At 53.6% G+C, this 16,767-nt stretch overlaps 1 protein-coding gene across 2 annotated transcripts; it reads right to left on the reverse strand.

The window, feature by feature from the left end:
• Positions 1-315: 315 nt before the first annotated feature.
• On the reverse strand, positions 316-11,486 carry FNDC4 (fibronectin type III domain containing 4). 2 transcript variants are annotated; one of them, XM_009099881.4, is made up of 6 exons: positions 11,380-11,486; positions 5,502-5,617; positions 4,816-5,020; positions 3,881-3,970; positions 2,522-2,655; positions 316-1,583 (listed from the first exon to the last, which is right to left on the reverse strand). In XM_009099881.4, the coding sequence occupies exons 1-6, from the start codon at positions 11,450-11,452 to the stop codon at positions 1,551-1,553; spliced, it is 651 nt and encodes a 216-aa protein (XP_009098129.1). In that variant the 5' UTR covers positions 11,453-11,486; the 3' UTR covers positions 316-1,550. The 2 variants fall into 2 exon arrangements, with proteins under 2 accessions (XP_009098129.1, XP_009098128.1); XM_009099880.4 differs by having other exon boundaries at positions 316-1,586.
• Positions 11,487-16,767: the final 5,281 nt, after the last annotated feature.

Consider the following 16,767-nt stretch of genomic DNA (forward strand, 5'->3'; position numbering starts at 1 on the left):
CCTCTGGCCAGCAGCCTTTCAGGGTCAGACCCTGTCCCCCTTCTCGGTCCTGCTGCTGGGATGTGTCTGCTCTTTGCAGAGAAGCAGCCACGATGTCACCCCCAGTGGGACAGCCTGCAGCTGCTCCAGCAGTACCACAGGGCCCAGCCTGCAGCAGCAGCAGCTCTCCCTTGAGGGCCAGGGTGGTGCGAGGTGACCATGGAGGACCTCCAGCTCTTGCACAGCATGCAGGAGCAGATTTCCTATGGGCCAGGACATGTGCATTCAAGAACTTGTACAGGTATGCATGCATGGACACACACAGAGACCTGAAGCTCTGATGCTGCCTTTTAGCCAGGATGCTTTTATTGAAAAGACCCTGCCACAGGAGTTGCTTATCCTGTCCCTTCCCCGCCTAGTCCTGCAGCAGGAGCTGAGCAGCACCTGGAAGGAAAAGTCCTGAAAGTGCTTTTACTGGGAGATTTATTTCTGGAAGACACTGGATCCTGTGATGCTTGAGTCCAGGGCTGCAGAGCCTGTCTGTGGCAGGCTGCAGAGCAGAGCATGGAGGGAGAGCAGCAGCCAGGGCAGCAGGAAGCCTCCTTGTTTCACCCCATTCCCTCCAACTGAGACCTTGCAGGCCCTCACCACTTTGTCTCCTCCAGGCAGCACAGGCACCATGCTGCTCAGAAAGTTCTTGGCAGCTCCCCTCAAGCAGCCTGAATGTGCCAGCACCGAGCCCTTCTGGGGACAGGGCGCAGCTACAGCCATGCCCTGACAGTGCCTGCTCCCCCAGCCCTGCGGGGCTTCCCCCAGCACTCCATGACCCACTGCAGGCTCGGCAGGCTGGCCAGGCACTGTGACAGCACTAGCCCCTCATCATCCCTCGTGTCTTCGTCCTCTGCAGTAGACAGAATATGAAGGCCCTGCACAGCCATGACAAGGTACAGTGGAACCCTGTTCTCAGCAGCAATCCACTCATCCCCGGTGCTGGCTGGACCCGGCCACACAGACAAACCCTCCTACAGGCCGCAGCTCTCCCGGCCGTGCCGGGGCAGTGCCGGCACTGCCCTGCTCCTGCAGTCCCGAGGCCCTGAGGGGAGCAGCTCCTGCTCTCTGCAAGCAGCCCCAAGGCCAGACGGGCAGCTGAGAGAAAGGTCTGCCCTGATGCCGGGCAGGCATCCAGTGCCTCGGCTGCACCCCGGGCCGTGGCCAAGGCGGTGCACAGGGATATGGCCTTCCCTCAGGCCCGTGCCTCAGCCCATCGGCTCCCCTTGGCTCCCTCCCACCCTAGCCGCTGGTGTGGCCCCCCACCCATCCTCAAGGTCATGCTTCCCCCGGAGAGGAGGAGGGCCGGGTGGGATGGGCAGGGCCACGCTCTGCATGCATAGCTCGGGAGCCGGCTCCGTGCATATCCGCAGACAGGTGCCCTCAGGAAAGCGGGAGTTCTGGTACGTGGATCGTCGCATGCTGAGTTCCAGGCGGCGCGCCTGGTGCTGCCTCTTCTTCCAAGGCCTGCTGTGGCTCTGGCAGGACACCCAAGATCCCAGACGGCAGAGGTGGTGTTGCACTTACACCTCAATGATATTGACCGAGGGAGATTTCTTCTATGAAGAAAAATCTGCTTTAAGAGCCTGCTTTCCTGCACCCCTGGGATCATACCCAATGTCAGAGCCCCTCAGCCTGCAGCAGGCATCAAGACCAGCAGACCTCAGCAGAGCAGGGTCCATTTGGAGTAGGGATCCAAGAAGAGGGATCTCCTCCCAAAGGGTAATCAGCAAGCTGAAAACTCTGGAGGAGGGGAACTGGGGACTTGAAGTCCAAACAGGAAGTTTCTGCTCCTGACATCTGCTGGAAACCAAGATGTGGAACCAGTGGGGCAGTTAGCCAACACAATGAGGGGAGTTCCCACCCTTGACAGAGGCAGCAGATGAAACACAAGCAAAACCCTAACATTTGGTCCCATTAGAGCACTGGGGCTATAAATCACTGTCTTTGGCAGGTAACAAAAGGAGAAATGTCAGGTGCTGAGGAACAGCGAGACAAAGGTACTGCTCCCTCCCCATCCACAGCCTGGCACAGCATTTGCATCAAGGTGAGGAAGGGGCTCTGGAATGACTTGTGTGATGATGACTCAGAGCCAGCTGCAGTGAAGGCAGAAAGAGAGCAGTGACAGACCAGTACAGGAACCATGAGAACAACTGCCTAGCATGTCTATTTGTCCATCTGTGCAGGAGAGGTGCAGCCTTGGAGGGGCATAATGAAGGCTCTGTTACAGTCAGAGGTCAGGTACCACCCTCTAGTGCAAGAGCCACCCCAGCTGTTACACCTTGTCTCTTCCAATGTTCTCTTCCTGCAATCACCCATGGGGTACACACACTGGCCCAGAGACCAGGGCTCACTGAACCCTAAAAGTCCTCAGTCTTTGTGGTGAGAGCACAAGCCAGGGTATTTCCATTCCTGGAGAGAGCCAGACTCTGTGCAGGCTGCAAGCCCCAGCAGATGCCACGTGCCACCCCTGCTGCCAGCCCTCCCCACTCACCTTGCTCCTCAGCAGCCCTCCGCTCGGCCGCTCTGGCGTGCTGTGCTCTGAGGAGGGCTTTGTCTTCTCCTTGTTGTTGTTGGAGTCATTATCCTTGATGATATCGTATTGTCTGCAGAACAGGGCGATCACCGCTGCCCAAAGACACACTGCATGAAGGATTCCTTCACAGTGGCTGCCTGTCTGTCCTCCCCAAAACATCCCAGCTGCTGGGCAGTTGTGCCCAGGGCTCCTTGGGGTGCTGCAAACCCACACCCCCACCTGCATCAGCCTGCACCACCCCAGGTACCTCTGCATATGTTGCCAGGCCAGTTTCCTTGGGCAGATGGGCACAAAAGTGGCTAAGTCTATTTGGCCTCACATGAAGTGCTTAGCACTCAGCAAAGGAAGATGCTGAGGCACTCAAACAGAGAAGTAAGGTCAGTGGGCAGCTGTGTGGTTTTGGAGTGTCTCCTGCAAGGCATTAAAGTTACTGAGCCGGTGCTTGTGACCCTCACAAAAGCCAGCCTTTGTCTGTGCAGGGTTGTGGCGTCAGTCCCTCTGTAATGATTTCACAGCATACATCCCGTGCAGCATGTCCCACACCTGGGAAACCTGGACACAGGAATCTGGAGCAATGGCCCCAGGGGTGACCATGCTAGACTCACTCAACTCCCAGTGTGTGTGTGATAACACACAGGCACGCACAGACCAGGCCTGACTCCTCCCAGCTAGCATCCTCACACATCAGCCTGTGCCAGGTGCAAACTACCAGGAGTCATCTTGTATTTTTCTTCCAGTGCCCTAGGAAAATGTCAAGGCCAGGAAATTTCTGCAAGATACCAGTACAAAATCCACATTTACTGGGAAGGGAGCATGGGATCAATGACTTCTCATTCACAGCAGCTGTATATGATTACTCAGGAGCTGACTTACCTCCTAGGCTCCCATGCTCCCAGGGCAGCCTGCTGCCTGTACTGGCTTTCACTGTGCTATACAAGAGCAAACCACCCACTCTGCAGCTTTAGCAGACTGAGGCACAGCCTCTACCAGCTAGTGCAGTAGTGTTATCAGTCACGACATCTAAGGCCCAAGCAACTCAATGGTCACTGTCAGCTGGGATGCTCCCACCCTGTAATTCCAGGTCCCATTCTGTTTCCTGCTCTTCAACATACTGCTGAGCCATTACTGCTGAGCAGTGGCTGTGTTTGCTTCTTTTACCCCACTGGCTCCAGCACCTACAGAGACTCAAGGGACTGATGAGGAAGAATGCCAGACCCTCAGCAATGTGCCTCTGCACTCTCTTGAGCCACATCCTCTTTCTGAACCATGGATTGTAACTTTGCCTCAGCCCACCAGAACACTGCCTGTGGCACTCACCTGCCCACATGAGCAGCACAGCCACAATGATAATAATCTCGCCTGTCTGCAGCTGCCGGTCTTTGTCCAGCCCTTCCATGGTGATGTCACCTGTAGAGAAGAGACCCCAAGCAGAGCTGGCAGCCGATATCCTCCCACTGTAGTGGGATTTGAGAAACCTCAAAGCAGAAAAGCCCACCTCCCCCAAACAAGGAAGGGTGTGGGATGACATCCTGTCTGGGGAGAAGACATGCATCCTGTGGCCTTCCTGTGTCAGACAATCCTTGCCACAAAGGTAGTCAGGGATTCCAAGGGCTTGTTTAGGTTCATGTATAGACTGCACAATGCATGCCAGTAATCACTAAGGTCTCTGTCTACACAGCAACCAGGGCAGGGCAGGTCAGTTTAACAGAAGTTCTGAGGAAAGGCAGCCATCTTCTTCCCTGCCATACTCAGGACCCCTCTCATGGTTACAGCTGGAGACAGAGTGCCATACCCTCTATGGGTCATCATCTCTCTTGGATTCCTGATTCTCTCTCATGGATCAGCATGTAGGCAACCCCAAAGCAACACAGACATGAGTAGTAAAGGAGACCACAGTGCTCTGTCATTTGTCCTTGGGCAGCCTGCAGACTGGGAGATCTGAGTGTCTGTTCAGTACTGGCTTCCTACAGGCAGCAGCTGGGCAGGCCCCAGCAGCTGTCCTGGCCAGTCTGCCTAGCTGAACAGGTGCCAAGACCTGAGATAGGAGGGCTGAAAACCACGGCTCGGGGACATTATTGTGGACACACAGTGGACACAACAGCAGCCTGTACAACCTTGCGTGTCCCCAGCAGCCTGCTGCTCAGTGCAGCACCTTCCTCACTGGTTGTGGAATCTCTGCCCATCTGCTGTACAGACCTCCAGGTGTGGCCCCACCAGCTGCCACCTGGTCAAGCTGGAAGGAGGTGCCTCACCTTGGTTGGAGCTGTTGGAAGGCAGACGGTCGGTCTCCTTCAGGGTGCGGAAGTGGACACGCTTGCTAGCCTGGCTCTCCCCATACAGGCCAATGCTCTGCACCTGGATGATGTAGTCAGCATCCTCTGCCAGGTCCCACAGCACACAGGCACGGTTGGTGGTGTTCACCTCCCGGATGAAGCGCTGCATCTGCCCATCCTGCCTCTGCCAGAGGGAAGAGCTGTCACCCCCAGAGGCTGCTGCCAGCTGCACCAGGCACAGGCCCCCACCTGCAGGGCTATGCCCTCACTCCTCCCTTCCCAGGCAACCATCCACCCCAGGGTGGGCCAGACTGGCCAGCACTGCCTATTCAGCATGCCTGCATGGCCTGAGAGCCAGGCACCTCCCTGAAGAAGCCACCATCACCCAGGGCTGCATAGGTGGAGCAAGGCAAGCAAAGAACGGTTATATCATGGCTGAAGCACCATCCTTACCTAGAGAAATCCCAGGGAAACTATTGGAGGGACTATACCCAGCCCCCCCACCAGGATGGATGGCTCACATGGGGCACCCTGGCAAGGGCTGCTCAGCAGCAGAGATGACCTCGGGCAGATGCCAGAGGAGCCCCAGAGTGCAGCAAAAGGACCGACATAGGAGCATGCTGGTAATCAGTGTCCCCAGTCCCCTGGGGACAGATGCTGGATACCTGCTGTAGGATGGCATAGCCGATGACCACATCTCCTTCTGGTACATCCCAGGAGACTGTGGCAGAATTCGCCTTCAGCTGTGTCACAGTCACGTTGACAGGGGACGGTGGCCTGTCTGGGTGAGCCAGGCACGGACCGTGGTGAGGCACAGGAAAGAGGCAAAAGAAGATGTCTCAGAACAGGCACTCAGCCCTGCACATCACCATGGGGCCTCTCCAACACCTGCCAATGGCAGCACGTTGGCTAGGGCTACAGGGAGCACCTTCCCTGGTGGACCCGGCCCCAGGAGATGAGTGGCACAGCAGATGGGGAAGCCTGAGCCCTGCCAGCAGCAGCACATGCACAGCACGGTGCTTCCTGGGCTGGCAGGCAGCTGCCCACTCTGTGCATGAGGAGTGCGCAGGTGCAGAGCTCTGGGGCTGTCCCATGGGTGGGCATGCCACAAATGCCTGGCACCCAGAACTGCGTAGGAAGCAGCCCACACACAGTGATGATATATTGATTGTGACAGAAAAATGGGGCACCTTGGAATAGACACACTCTACACTCAATCTGGGCATCTCCTCTGCCCAGAATTACTCTTTGCTCCAGGGCATGGGAGAAGGCCAATGCCAAAGGCAGAGCTGGCTGTTCAAGTAATGCCTGGAAAATAGATCTTCCCAATAACATTAAGAGTGAATATATAAGCAAATGTTTACTTGAAGGCTTTCAGGTACACAGTGTGGTGAAAATCGCATGTGGTATAGTAATACTACAATTTTTATAAGGTTAGTCAACTAGTATACTTTTCATATACTGTCAAATTAAAAGCTTTGTTGGTAAGGTAGTAATTCCTGGGGTCCTGCCCCAGGAATTCTGGAAGCAGTCCAGAAATTTCTCTTGCCCCACTTTTGTTATGCCTGGTCCAGATTCTGGTTGGAAAACACAACGTCTTGTAGCCGTCTCTCTTCTTGGAATAAGACTAAACAATATTTTTAAGAATGTATTTATAAGGTCAGCTTATTGTTCTTAAATGTGCAGAAGAAAGATAGGAAAAGTACTAGAAGCTACAGCCATGCATTAACACTCTACATAGCCACAAATACATGAAAAATATAAAACCCCAATAATCTTAGGCATCACCAGCAGTGTAGTGCCATTGGCTGCAAAGCTGGCAGCAATGCTTGACCATTGCTGTTCTATGGCAAGCTGACCTGACTGATCCATGGTCTGCACCACTGCCACTTTGAGATTTCACAGAACTGAGAGCACAACAGGATCCCACACAGTCCTGCACACAAAGCCAAGTTTTGTCTGGAAGTTAGACACAGGAGCACATGAAAGACACTGAAGCTGCTGTTTGTGTGTTCCCACTCCCCACATACAAGTCAGTGCCCTTCTACAAGCTGCCTCCATTGCAGCTAGGGCTACAGGGTCAGTGCTGTGATTTATAAAGAAAAAGAGTTCCAGGGGGCACCTGAGAACAACAGAAAGGACAACTGTGACACCAGCAACAACCTCAGTTAGAGTGACTGCAAAAAAGACAATTTTTGCATGCCAGCTGTTTAAGTGCATTCATTCACATCTGAATATACCCAGCTTTGGATCAAACCAGAGGAAGGCTTGGTTCCCACTCTGAGAAATTCAGGGTTGTGGTCTGCCAGGGGCAATTAAAACAGAGAGGAGAGCCCAGAAAACATGTTCTAAGAGAGACCCTGGGACTGAGTATGTCTCCAGAAGTTTGACACACCACCAGAAGAGAGGGTTGCCAGAGACAAGGACACCCCAGTGTTCTGATTTTCTCCTTCAGAAAAGGAATCTGGAAAACTGGAAAGGATTCAAAGATACACTCAAACATTCTTCATCCCACAAAGAGAGTGTCTGTGTAGAGTTTTTCCCGTGGGGATCTGCTTCATCACTAACTTGTGAGAGGGAGGGAATCTTTAAGCCTTGTCTGCATGCACACCCTGCTAGCCAAGAGTAGAACAGGCTGAACAAAGCTGCAGGCCCAGCCTTGTCCATTGCCTAGGTGTATGTACTCTGACAGCTCAGGAGCTGAGCTTCTTGTAGATTAAATTATAGAATCATTGTGGTTGGAAATGACCTCCACGATCATCAACTCATTCCTTTGACTGCATAACTCCTTGCCCACTAAACCATATTGCAAAGTGTCATGTCCAGTCATTTCTTGAACACTTCCAGGGGTGATGAATCCACCACTGTCCTGGGCAGTCTGTCCAATGCTTAACCACTCTTTCAGTGAAGGAATTGTTCCCAATATCCAACCTGAACCTGCCCTGGCAGAGCTTGAGGCCATTTCCCCTTGTCCCTGTTCTCTGGAAGCACAGCCTGACCCCCTCCCTGGCTCGACCATCCTGTCAAGGAGTTGCAGAGTGAAAAGGTCCCCCCTTAAGCCTCCTTTTGAGTTCCAGTTCCAGTTCCTTAAGCCTCCTTTGAGCCATCCAGTTTGAGTTCCCCCAGCTCCCTCAGCCACCCACAAGACTTGTGCTTCAGTCCCTTCCCCAGCTCTGTTCCCTTCCCTGGACACACTCCAGCGCCTCAATATCTTTCTTGCTGTGTGTGGCCAGGATTTGAGGTGCCTCAGCAGTGTCCAGCACAGAGGGAAAATCACTGCCATGCTCCTGCTGCCACACTATTGCTGCCACAAGCCAGGATGCTCTTAGCTTTCTTGGCCAGATCATGTTTAACTGCTGTCAACCAGCACCCCCAGGTCCTTTCCCACTGGGCCATTTTCTATCGTCTGGTTTTTGGCCCCAGCCACAGCTCAGCCTACAGCTGCTCAGCCCACAGCCAAGCTCAGGCAGCACCCTGTCAGCCAGCAAACAACTGCCTCCTGCCTGGGCTGTCCCAGACACAGGCATTTCCAAGGGTGGCTCTATGGGGGGGCTGCACATTTCTGCTTCTCTTCAAGCATAACAACAGTTGTCCTAGGTTACCACTAGTTAGGTTGCTAGCTAGGTTTGTGCTAGCAGACATAATGGGGTCAGAACATCCCAAGAATCCAGTGATGGAGATTAGTCCGAGATCTGATTTGGTCTGCACCAGCCAGTATGTGCCCAAACCACTCCTGGGCATGGCTTGGAAGCTAGGACAAGCCAGAAAACCATTCCTCACAAGTAGCACTGATGTGCCTCCCTCTAAGGAACTCGTGAGTTTAATACCACGGATATGACCAGACCCTGCCAGCTGGCCTCGGGACAAGAACAGGACATGGTGCTCCACAGGATACATCCACAGTAATGAATTAGGTGGGTTTTTTTTTACATCTAACAGAATTTTAAAACCCTGAATATGTGTGATGGGGGCAGTTTGACTACCAACCTCTAAGTGTACGTGAAGAAATTAAAGATGGGGTCTGACATCTCTGTGACACAGGAGTTTGTGGATGGAGTTTGTAGCAGCTCTCCAGCTCTGCTCAAGAATTTTCTAGGCTTCTGCAAGGCGCCCAGCCTGTTCCAGCTGAGGTTTTCAGGCTGGGGCTGCTGAGACACTGCCCTGGGACTGAGTCACTTGATGATTTGAGAACAAAGGCACTGCACCAATTCACAAGCCAATGCTGCTGAGTCCACACAGGTCTGACAAGTGCTCCAGCTGTATTCAGCCAGAGTTTGCACAGGCCCTGTGCAGGGACTGTCACTCACCAGCAGCAGAAGGGTGAGAGGACATGGGGGCACAGCCACCACACATGTGGCTTGTCAGTGCACCACACCCCACGCGCCCTGAGCACACTTGGTGCACACTCAGGCCAGCAGCCCTGGGCCTGTGTGACCTGATGTCCGGGCTACTGTTCTCCATTACAACAACCAGTGTGCCTTGATCAGTTTGATGCTGAATGAACTGTGGAAAATACACTTCTGAGCACATGGGACTTGCACACCCGTCAGGAAGAGACAAGACAAGAAGCCTCAGAAGTCAAAACATGGGAAGTTCACTCTAGATACACAGAGCAATGTCTAATCCAAATCACCTCGGCTCTGGAAAGCAGCTTGGAAAACTGAGGTTTTTCATCCTGGAGAGAATGCTCTGGTAAGATACTGGAGCACTTTCCAGTGCCTAAAGGGGCTCAAAGAGAACTGGAGAGGGACTTTGGACAAAGTGACAGGACAAGAAGGAGATGGCTTTTCGCTGAGAGCAGCCAGGGTTAGATGGGATATTGGAAAGAAATTGTTCCCTGTGAGGGTGGTGAGGTCCTGGCACAGATTGTCCAGAGAAGCTGTGGCTGCCCCTGGATCCCTGAAAGTGCTCAAGGCCAGGTTGGATGGTGCTTGGAGCACCTTGGTGTAGTGGAAGGTGTCATTGCACATACCAAGGGAGTGGAATAAGCTGGGCTTTAAGGTCCCTTCCAAACCACACCATTCTGTGAAATTCAAGATGAGACCTCAAAGTAGTTACAAGACCTCCAAAGGACAAGGCTTTGTGTATAATCCCCACACTGCATCTAATATTGTTCAGCCTGTTCTGCAGCTGAGATCAGAGCAGTTTTTTGCCAAAGCTGTTGCCATAAAGGTCTGTGAATGCAAGGGCTCCAAAAAGCATGCAAGGGCTCCGAAAAGCATGGCTCTCTGAAGCTAACACATTCTGGCTATAAAGTCAAGATGCTGCTGGGCTCTCTGGGAAAAGTGTGCCACTGTGTAGCTCAATGCATTAACTGCTAATAATTCTACATCACTTATAAATGATCCAGCCTCACTTTTTATTAAAGCTGTATTACAAAAGGGGGACCCTCACAGAAAGCACAGTCACTAACTTAAGGCCTGGCACAGGTTTTGTGCTGTCTGTACAGCAGCATGCTCATTTTGGGCCTGATTAAGGGGTGGGAAGAGCTGGGCTGTGTACAGGAGCTAGCAGCACTGCAGCCTGTGGCTGGACACTGGGAGGGATGGCCAGTGGGCAGTTGAAGAGATGGCCAGAGGGCAGTGGGAGGGATGGCTGGTGAGCAGTAGGAGGGATGGGTAGTGGCCAGTGGAAGGGATAGCTGATGGGCAGCTGGACATAGGACCAGATATGCCATGCATCCCAGCTCAATGGGTCAGCAAAGGGGCCGGACAGATACCCTTCAGGAGGGATGCTGGCACATGTGGTGCTGCAGAGGGATGCGGGACTGGGCATGTATCCACCGATGCCCTCGCCATCCTGCTGTGATCCAGAGAGTGGGCCACACCTGCCCCCCAGCCCATGCCCTTGGGGCTGCTGCTCAAGGGCACCCAGATGTTTGCCCAACTTACCGCTGCAGTAGGGAGTAAGCACCAGACTGCACATCTAAAAATAAGTGGCCCCTTTTTAACACCCCTGACTGCATCTCTTCTTGAATCCGTCAGAACGTGTTTTGCAACACGGCATAATGTAGCAGAACACGTCCCGTACTCGCAATTCGATTTGATATCTCAGTGACCTGTCGAGGGGCAAACAGACAGCAGGAGGCTGCTGACAGAGGGCCACCCCGGCGAGTCAAAGGACACAAGGACAGCGGTACCTCGGGGTGCGCTGAGCTCGATATTCCAGCAAACACCGGCAGCAAGGGACAGGATCCCGGTCACCTGGCCGGCTCCAGCCCGCCGCAGCCCTGAGTGTCCGTGCCCGGGGCAGGAGCTCCCTCGGGGCAGAGCGCCGGCTCCCACCCGCGGCGGGACCCCCGGGGAGAGCAGCGCGGCAGCAGCCGTGCCCCGGGGAGGGGACGAAGGCACAGGGGACTCGGAGGCCGCGGCGCCCCGGGGGTGTCCGAGGAGTCCTCGAGGATCGCGGCAAAGGCAACGCCGGGAATGCAGTGAGGCCGGCAGGGGTGTCCGGCAAGGACAGCAGCCCCCAGGGTGTCCGGCAGGGTGTCCCCGCCCGGCGGGACGCGCAGCCCCGCTGCCCTCCCGGCCCGGCCGCACTTACTGGCTCGCACGAAACACAGGTCGCAGCCGAAGAGCACCAGGACCGGGCTGATCATCGCCGAGACGCGGGCCATGGCGGCGGGGGCTGCGGCCCGGCCGGGCGCGGCCCTGGCACCGGCCCGGCTCCCTGCACCGCGGGACGGAGCGGGGCCGAGCCCCGGCCGCAGCGCGGGGGGGCGGAACGGCCGCCGGGCCCGGCCCGCCCCCGAGCGGCACCGCAGCGGCTCCGGCACCGCGGCGGCTCCGGCGCCGCCTCTCAGCCGTGCCCCGGAGCGGCCGGCACCGCCCCCAGCCCCCGAGCCGTACCCCGACACCGCCGGTACCGCCCCCACCCCGTTAGCCGAGCTCCGGAGCCACCAGCGCAGCTCCCGGTATCGTTCTCCGGTAACTCCCAACGCCCCGTCGCAGGCTGCACCCCCGGCAGCCCCGAGCGTCCGCTCTCCCCGTGCTGCACCGCCAGCATCCCCAGTGCCAACTCCTTCCCTGCTGTACCGCCGGTAACCCCCAGCACGGGAGGCTCCACACGCGGGCACACAGCACACGTGTCCTGGCATGGCGCAGCGAGCTGCACCGATGTCGCGACTGCTGGTCACCGAGAGATGCCGACATTCGGGCTGGTGCCCCCGGCACTCTCCCACAGCTCCTCTGCATCTGGGGGTGCTCTGACCCTCCGGGGTGCTCCTCCACGTGTGCCTGAAGACACGGGCATGGGGTCTGCCCCATCCCCAGGAAAGGCAGCACTGGCTGTGCCTAATGAAGCAGTAGAGAAATAAGGAAATGAACTCAAATCATCCTCCATTACCTTACAGCAGTAACCTACTACTTTCAGTGAGCAATGCAGACTGGAAGGAGGAGTCAAGTCAAGATGGAATCTATGGTTCCAAGGGCTGTTAAGGTGTCTCAGCCTAGCTGTGGTTTTGGGCAGATTTGGGAACTGCTGAGGCTCCTCTCTGTCCAGCTGGTGTCCTTGGCTGCAGCCTGCATTGTTCTGCTGTGTAGCATAGCCAGACCCCAATGGCAGCTTAGACCATGCCCTGGATGAGATCAGCCTACAGCAGGAGCACATCAGTGCAGGCATGTGTGCATACATGGGCACAGACATCCATTGTTCCGTGCCCTAGTGCCCCTAAAAGTCTTTACCTGGTCACTTGAAAAGGCCTTTCCTAGTTATAGGAGAATTGGTCTGTGCTCTGGGGAGAGCTGTGGAAGACCAGGGTAGTGATGTTGCCATGTGAAGGATTTAATCTGCAGTGCCTGTGTGCAAAAGGCAAGTTCCAGCTAAATGAAAATTGAAGCTTGTCAGAATTTACGTTAACTGTGGCTGCCGGGCAGGTGAGGTGATCAAAATGGTCCCATCTGGGTTGTTAAATGCTGCTTTTCAGATGCTCTTAGCTGATCAGGACTGCCTCTTTCCTGTGCTGAGCTTCATTGCTGCTGCAGTCCACAGTGGTGAGGAGGAGGGTGAGCTTGATACTGCTTTCCCAGCAGAGTCCTGTTTCAAAGCTCCTTCTCCCTCTGTCTGCATTATGGGGAAGGAACTTCAGGAAAGCCAAAGGTAGAGGTCGCAACTGTAAAACTGTGACTGCACGTGGTTTTACAGGAACAGTTTGCCAGTTATGTCTTCTCTGCAAGGTCCCTTCTCACTTGATTGCTGTGAGAAGCACTTGGTTATTGCAGAGCTAGCTCTGGCGTTAATGTTGACTGCTCCATAGCCTGTCTGCCTGGATGCCTGGCTTGCCCAGCACTGCTCTGGCCTGTGCAGGAGTGCTCAGACACATTATTTGAAAAGCTCAGTGCTGTCAGTGTTAGGTATCAGTGAGCAATGCCTTTTTTTTTTTTTTTTTTTTTTTTTAATAGAAACAGGTGGCCCTGTGGGACAGTTTATTTTGCATCCTTCCCTCAAACTACTTAAAAGTGGTTCAGGCTCTGTGTCCTTTCCCTGTGCTCCAGGGTGCAGCCCTATTGCTTGTGCAGAGTGAGAATTATGCTGTGATTGGGGAATTTTGTGTCTGATCACCCAAGGCATCACTGTTGGCTGGCTGGCATTCCCAGGCTTCACATGCCTTCCAGATCAGTGCTGGACATGGGAAAGGACATGCTGTGCCACTTAGGACAATCCTTGGAATTCAGTGACTGTGCACAGGCTGCATGGTGTCCTTTGGGAGCAGGTGATGGCATTTGCATTTGTGGGTTCAGTCTATAAATAATAAATACTGAGAGTGCAAATTCTCCACACACATTTAATTATCATTTGAGTATTTGGGATTTTGGCCAGGCAAAATTCAATTTGCAATCACAAATCAGGAACTAATGCATCTAAATTGTATTATATGCCTTGCAGTGCCTTGTACTTAGAATTCAGTGGGGAAATCCAGCAGCAGCCTCGAGATCTCAGCCTCACCTCTATAGCCTGGCCTGCAGGCTCTGAAGTCCCAGCCTGCCCCTAGCAAATACGAGGTTCTGGGGGTGGTGCTGGCACCAGGAAAATGTCCTGCCCATGATGCAGGAGCCTCCTGTACCTGCATCACATCGCCCTGCTGTCACCTTCCTCTGCCCACCAGAGGAATACACCAGCAAGGACTCCCAGCACATCAGGAATTGACCTCTGCAGCTCAGAAAGGTTTGGACTGATTCTGCCTGTGCAGAATCTGGCCCATACTTCGTAGTGTATAAATGTTATTGATTAAATGAAATCCACAAGGGATGTGTGGGTTTTGTGTCCCTAATCTAAGCTTTAGTTAGCTGCTAACTGGTGTGAGGTGAGCATTCACAGATTTAGGAAAGCACGACGTGACCTGCAATAGCTGGGTCCTGATCTGGGGGTCCTGGAGCTCTGTGACTGTTCCCCTCCTGGGACACAACACTCCTGCAATTCTTTCCCCCATATTCTGGCTGCTCTTCTTTCCTGCTCCACAGCCTCCCATGGCCAGTTGTGACCAAGCTGTGCCTATGGAAGCCACTGGCAACTGGAGCTGGGACTCAGATGGCCTTGTCCTGCTGAGCATTGCCCCTCAAACAGTGGCTGCCTGGGCTAGAGGAGGGCTGGGCAGGGGTGTGGATGCCAGACCTGCCCCTGCACCCCCAGACCCTGTCTCCCAACCAGCCCCATGCCTGCCCACCATGTTCTCTCTCCAGGGCTGCCTGGCTCCTGCTTCACGTTAGCTGTCACCATGTTCACTGAAAGGAAATGTCCAAAGTAGCTGTGAGGGTTCATTCCCATCCACTTCATCATGTCTGCGTCCTGGCTGCTGTGTCCTCGATTTCTCTCCCATGGAAGTGGGAATGAACACACTGATTCCCTGTGATGATAATAATAATAATGGAGAGCAAACCACAGACATTTTCTACAAGGCTGCTGCAGGGAAGTGCCCTATTGTCCTCAGCCAAGGAACAGGATCAGACCTGTTACCAGTCTGTGGATATCAGCACTTAATCAACACTTAATGAACTTTATTAAATGTGGAAAGTCAATCTGCTAATCATTAATACACACTAATCATTGATAACTCCTGATCCTCCTTTTTCTTTGTTTATATATTCTGTGGTGGCATCTTTTTACCATCTGCTGTATAATTGGATTTGGGGAATTCAGTACTGCCCAGGAACAGACATTTATACTTTCTATTATCACAGGGTATTGTGAAGTCAAGAGTTTTGCTGTGTAATTATGTGCATTGTGAAAAGTAATTTATTCTGTTTCATTAAGACCAGATGCCCAATTACTTCTTCTGGTGCTTCCTAGCTTCTATTGTAAGAAACAAGTAATAACAGTTTGCTGTCTATCTGCCCTGCGCCATCTGCAGCACAGCAGACCCTGGTCATCTTTCACAACTGATAATTTTTTTTTTTCCCTTGTAGTATGGGACAACTAGACAGCATATGGTGTTTGAAATGTGGGTTTCCTGTGTGTCAATATGTTCATAATAGTGTTACCACTCAGCCCTTTCCCAGTTCATTTACAGCACGTGAAGCCACCAAAGCCAAGAGCCTGGTGCAGCTGAAAAGCCAAGTGATCTGACAGGTCTATCAACAGCAAAAGCCTTCAGCAGTGTCATGATCAGTGAACACACAACTGGTTAAAGTCGATGAGCAGCTCTATTAAAGTCCACCCCCAGGAAAGAAGTTTATTTGTTATAGCTCAGATAAAAGCACAAAGCAATGAACGTGAGGCGCCTAACCCTCTTCATCGAGAGAATGGTGCGCTGGGCAAACACTGCAGCCCGAGGCAAAGGCTGCTCTGCCGTGAGCAGCTGCCATACAAAAGGGGCTGTTGTGGCCCTCTGCAATGGACTGACAGCCTGCAAGGAACCTGCTCTGGCTCTGTGCCCCATTCCCTGCCTCTTAGTACTGGGATCTCTTCTGGGTTCAGTGTCCGGTTAGGGGCTGGGGCTATAGAGAGGGAGAAAACTCACCTGGCACTGCCTGGAAAGCTCACTGGGCTGACCCTGGCTGGATTCCAGGTGCCCATCAAAGCCGCCCCATCACTCTCCCCCTCAGCTGGGCAGGGAAGAGAAAGTATAATGATGCACTCATGGAATGGGATAAGGACAGGGAGAGCTCACTCACCAGTTACTGTCATGGGCAAAACAGACTCAATTTTGGGAGATTAATGTATTACCAATCAAGTCCAAGTAGGGCAATGAGAAATAAAACCAAATTGTAAAACCACATTCTCACCAACCCTCCTGTCTTCTCCAGCTTAGCTTCACTCCCCAGTTCTCTCCCTCCTCCCCCTCAGCAGTGCAGTGGGACAGGGAATGGGATCAATTCATCACAGCATGTTGTTGCCACTGCTTCCTTCTCGGGGGGAGGGTCCTCACACTCTTCCTCTGCTCTCACATGGACTCCTCCATGGGCTGCAGGTGGGTCTCTGCTCCTGACTGGATCTTTTTGGGCTGTGGGTAGGTCCCTGCTACCCCTGGAGCCCACAGGCTGCAGGGGAATCCCTGCTCCAGAGCTTGGGGCACCTCCTCTCATTCCTTATTCATGGCCTGGGGGACTGCAGTGCTGTTGCTCTCACATACCCTCACTCCTCTCTCTGGCTGATGCTGTGCACAGTTTTTCCCTTCTTAAATCCCAGAGGCACTGTCACTATTGCTTGGTCAACAGCAGGTCTGTCTTGGGGCCAGCTGGCTTTGGCTCTTCTCGACGTGGGGGAAGCTTCTAGAAGCTTCTCACAGAAGCCATCCCTGTAACTCCCCCCTCTACCAAAACCCTGCCATGCAAACCCAATACAATTCCCTTAACAGGGAGTTTTGGGCAAAGCAGCTTATGGTGAAAGCCTAAATTAGCCTGAGTTGTTTAGCCTAGAAACTATGAAACTGAGGGGGATGTGCTGACAGCTTCTCTTTCAATGCCTGACAGCTGCCAAGCATCTCCGTGGCTGCTG

The sequence above is a fragment of the Serinus canaria genome, chromosome 10 (assembly GCF_022539315.1).
Source record: "Serinus canaria isolate serCan28SL12 chromosome 10, serCan2020, whole genome shotgun sequence".
NCBI lineage: Eukaryota > Metazoa > Chordata > Aves > Passeriformes > Fringillidae > Serinus > Serinus canaria.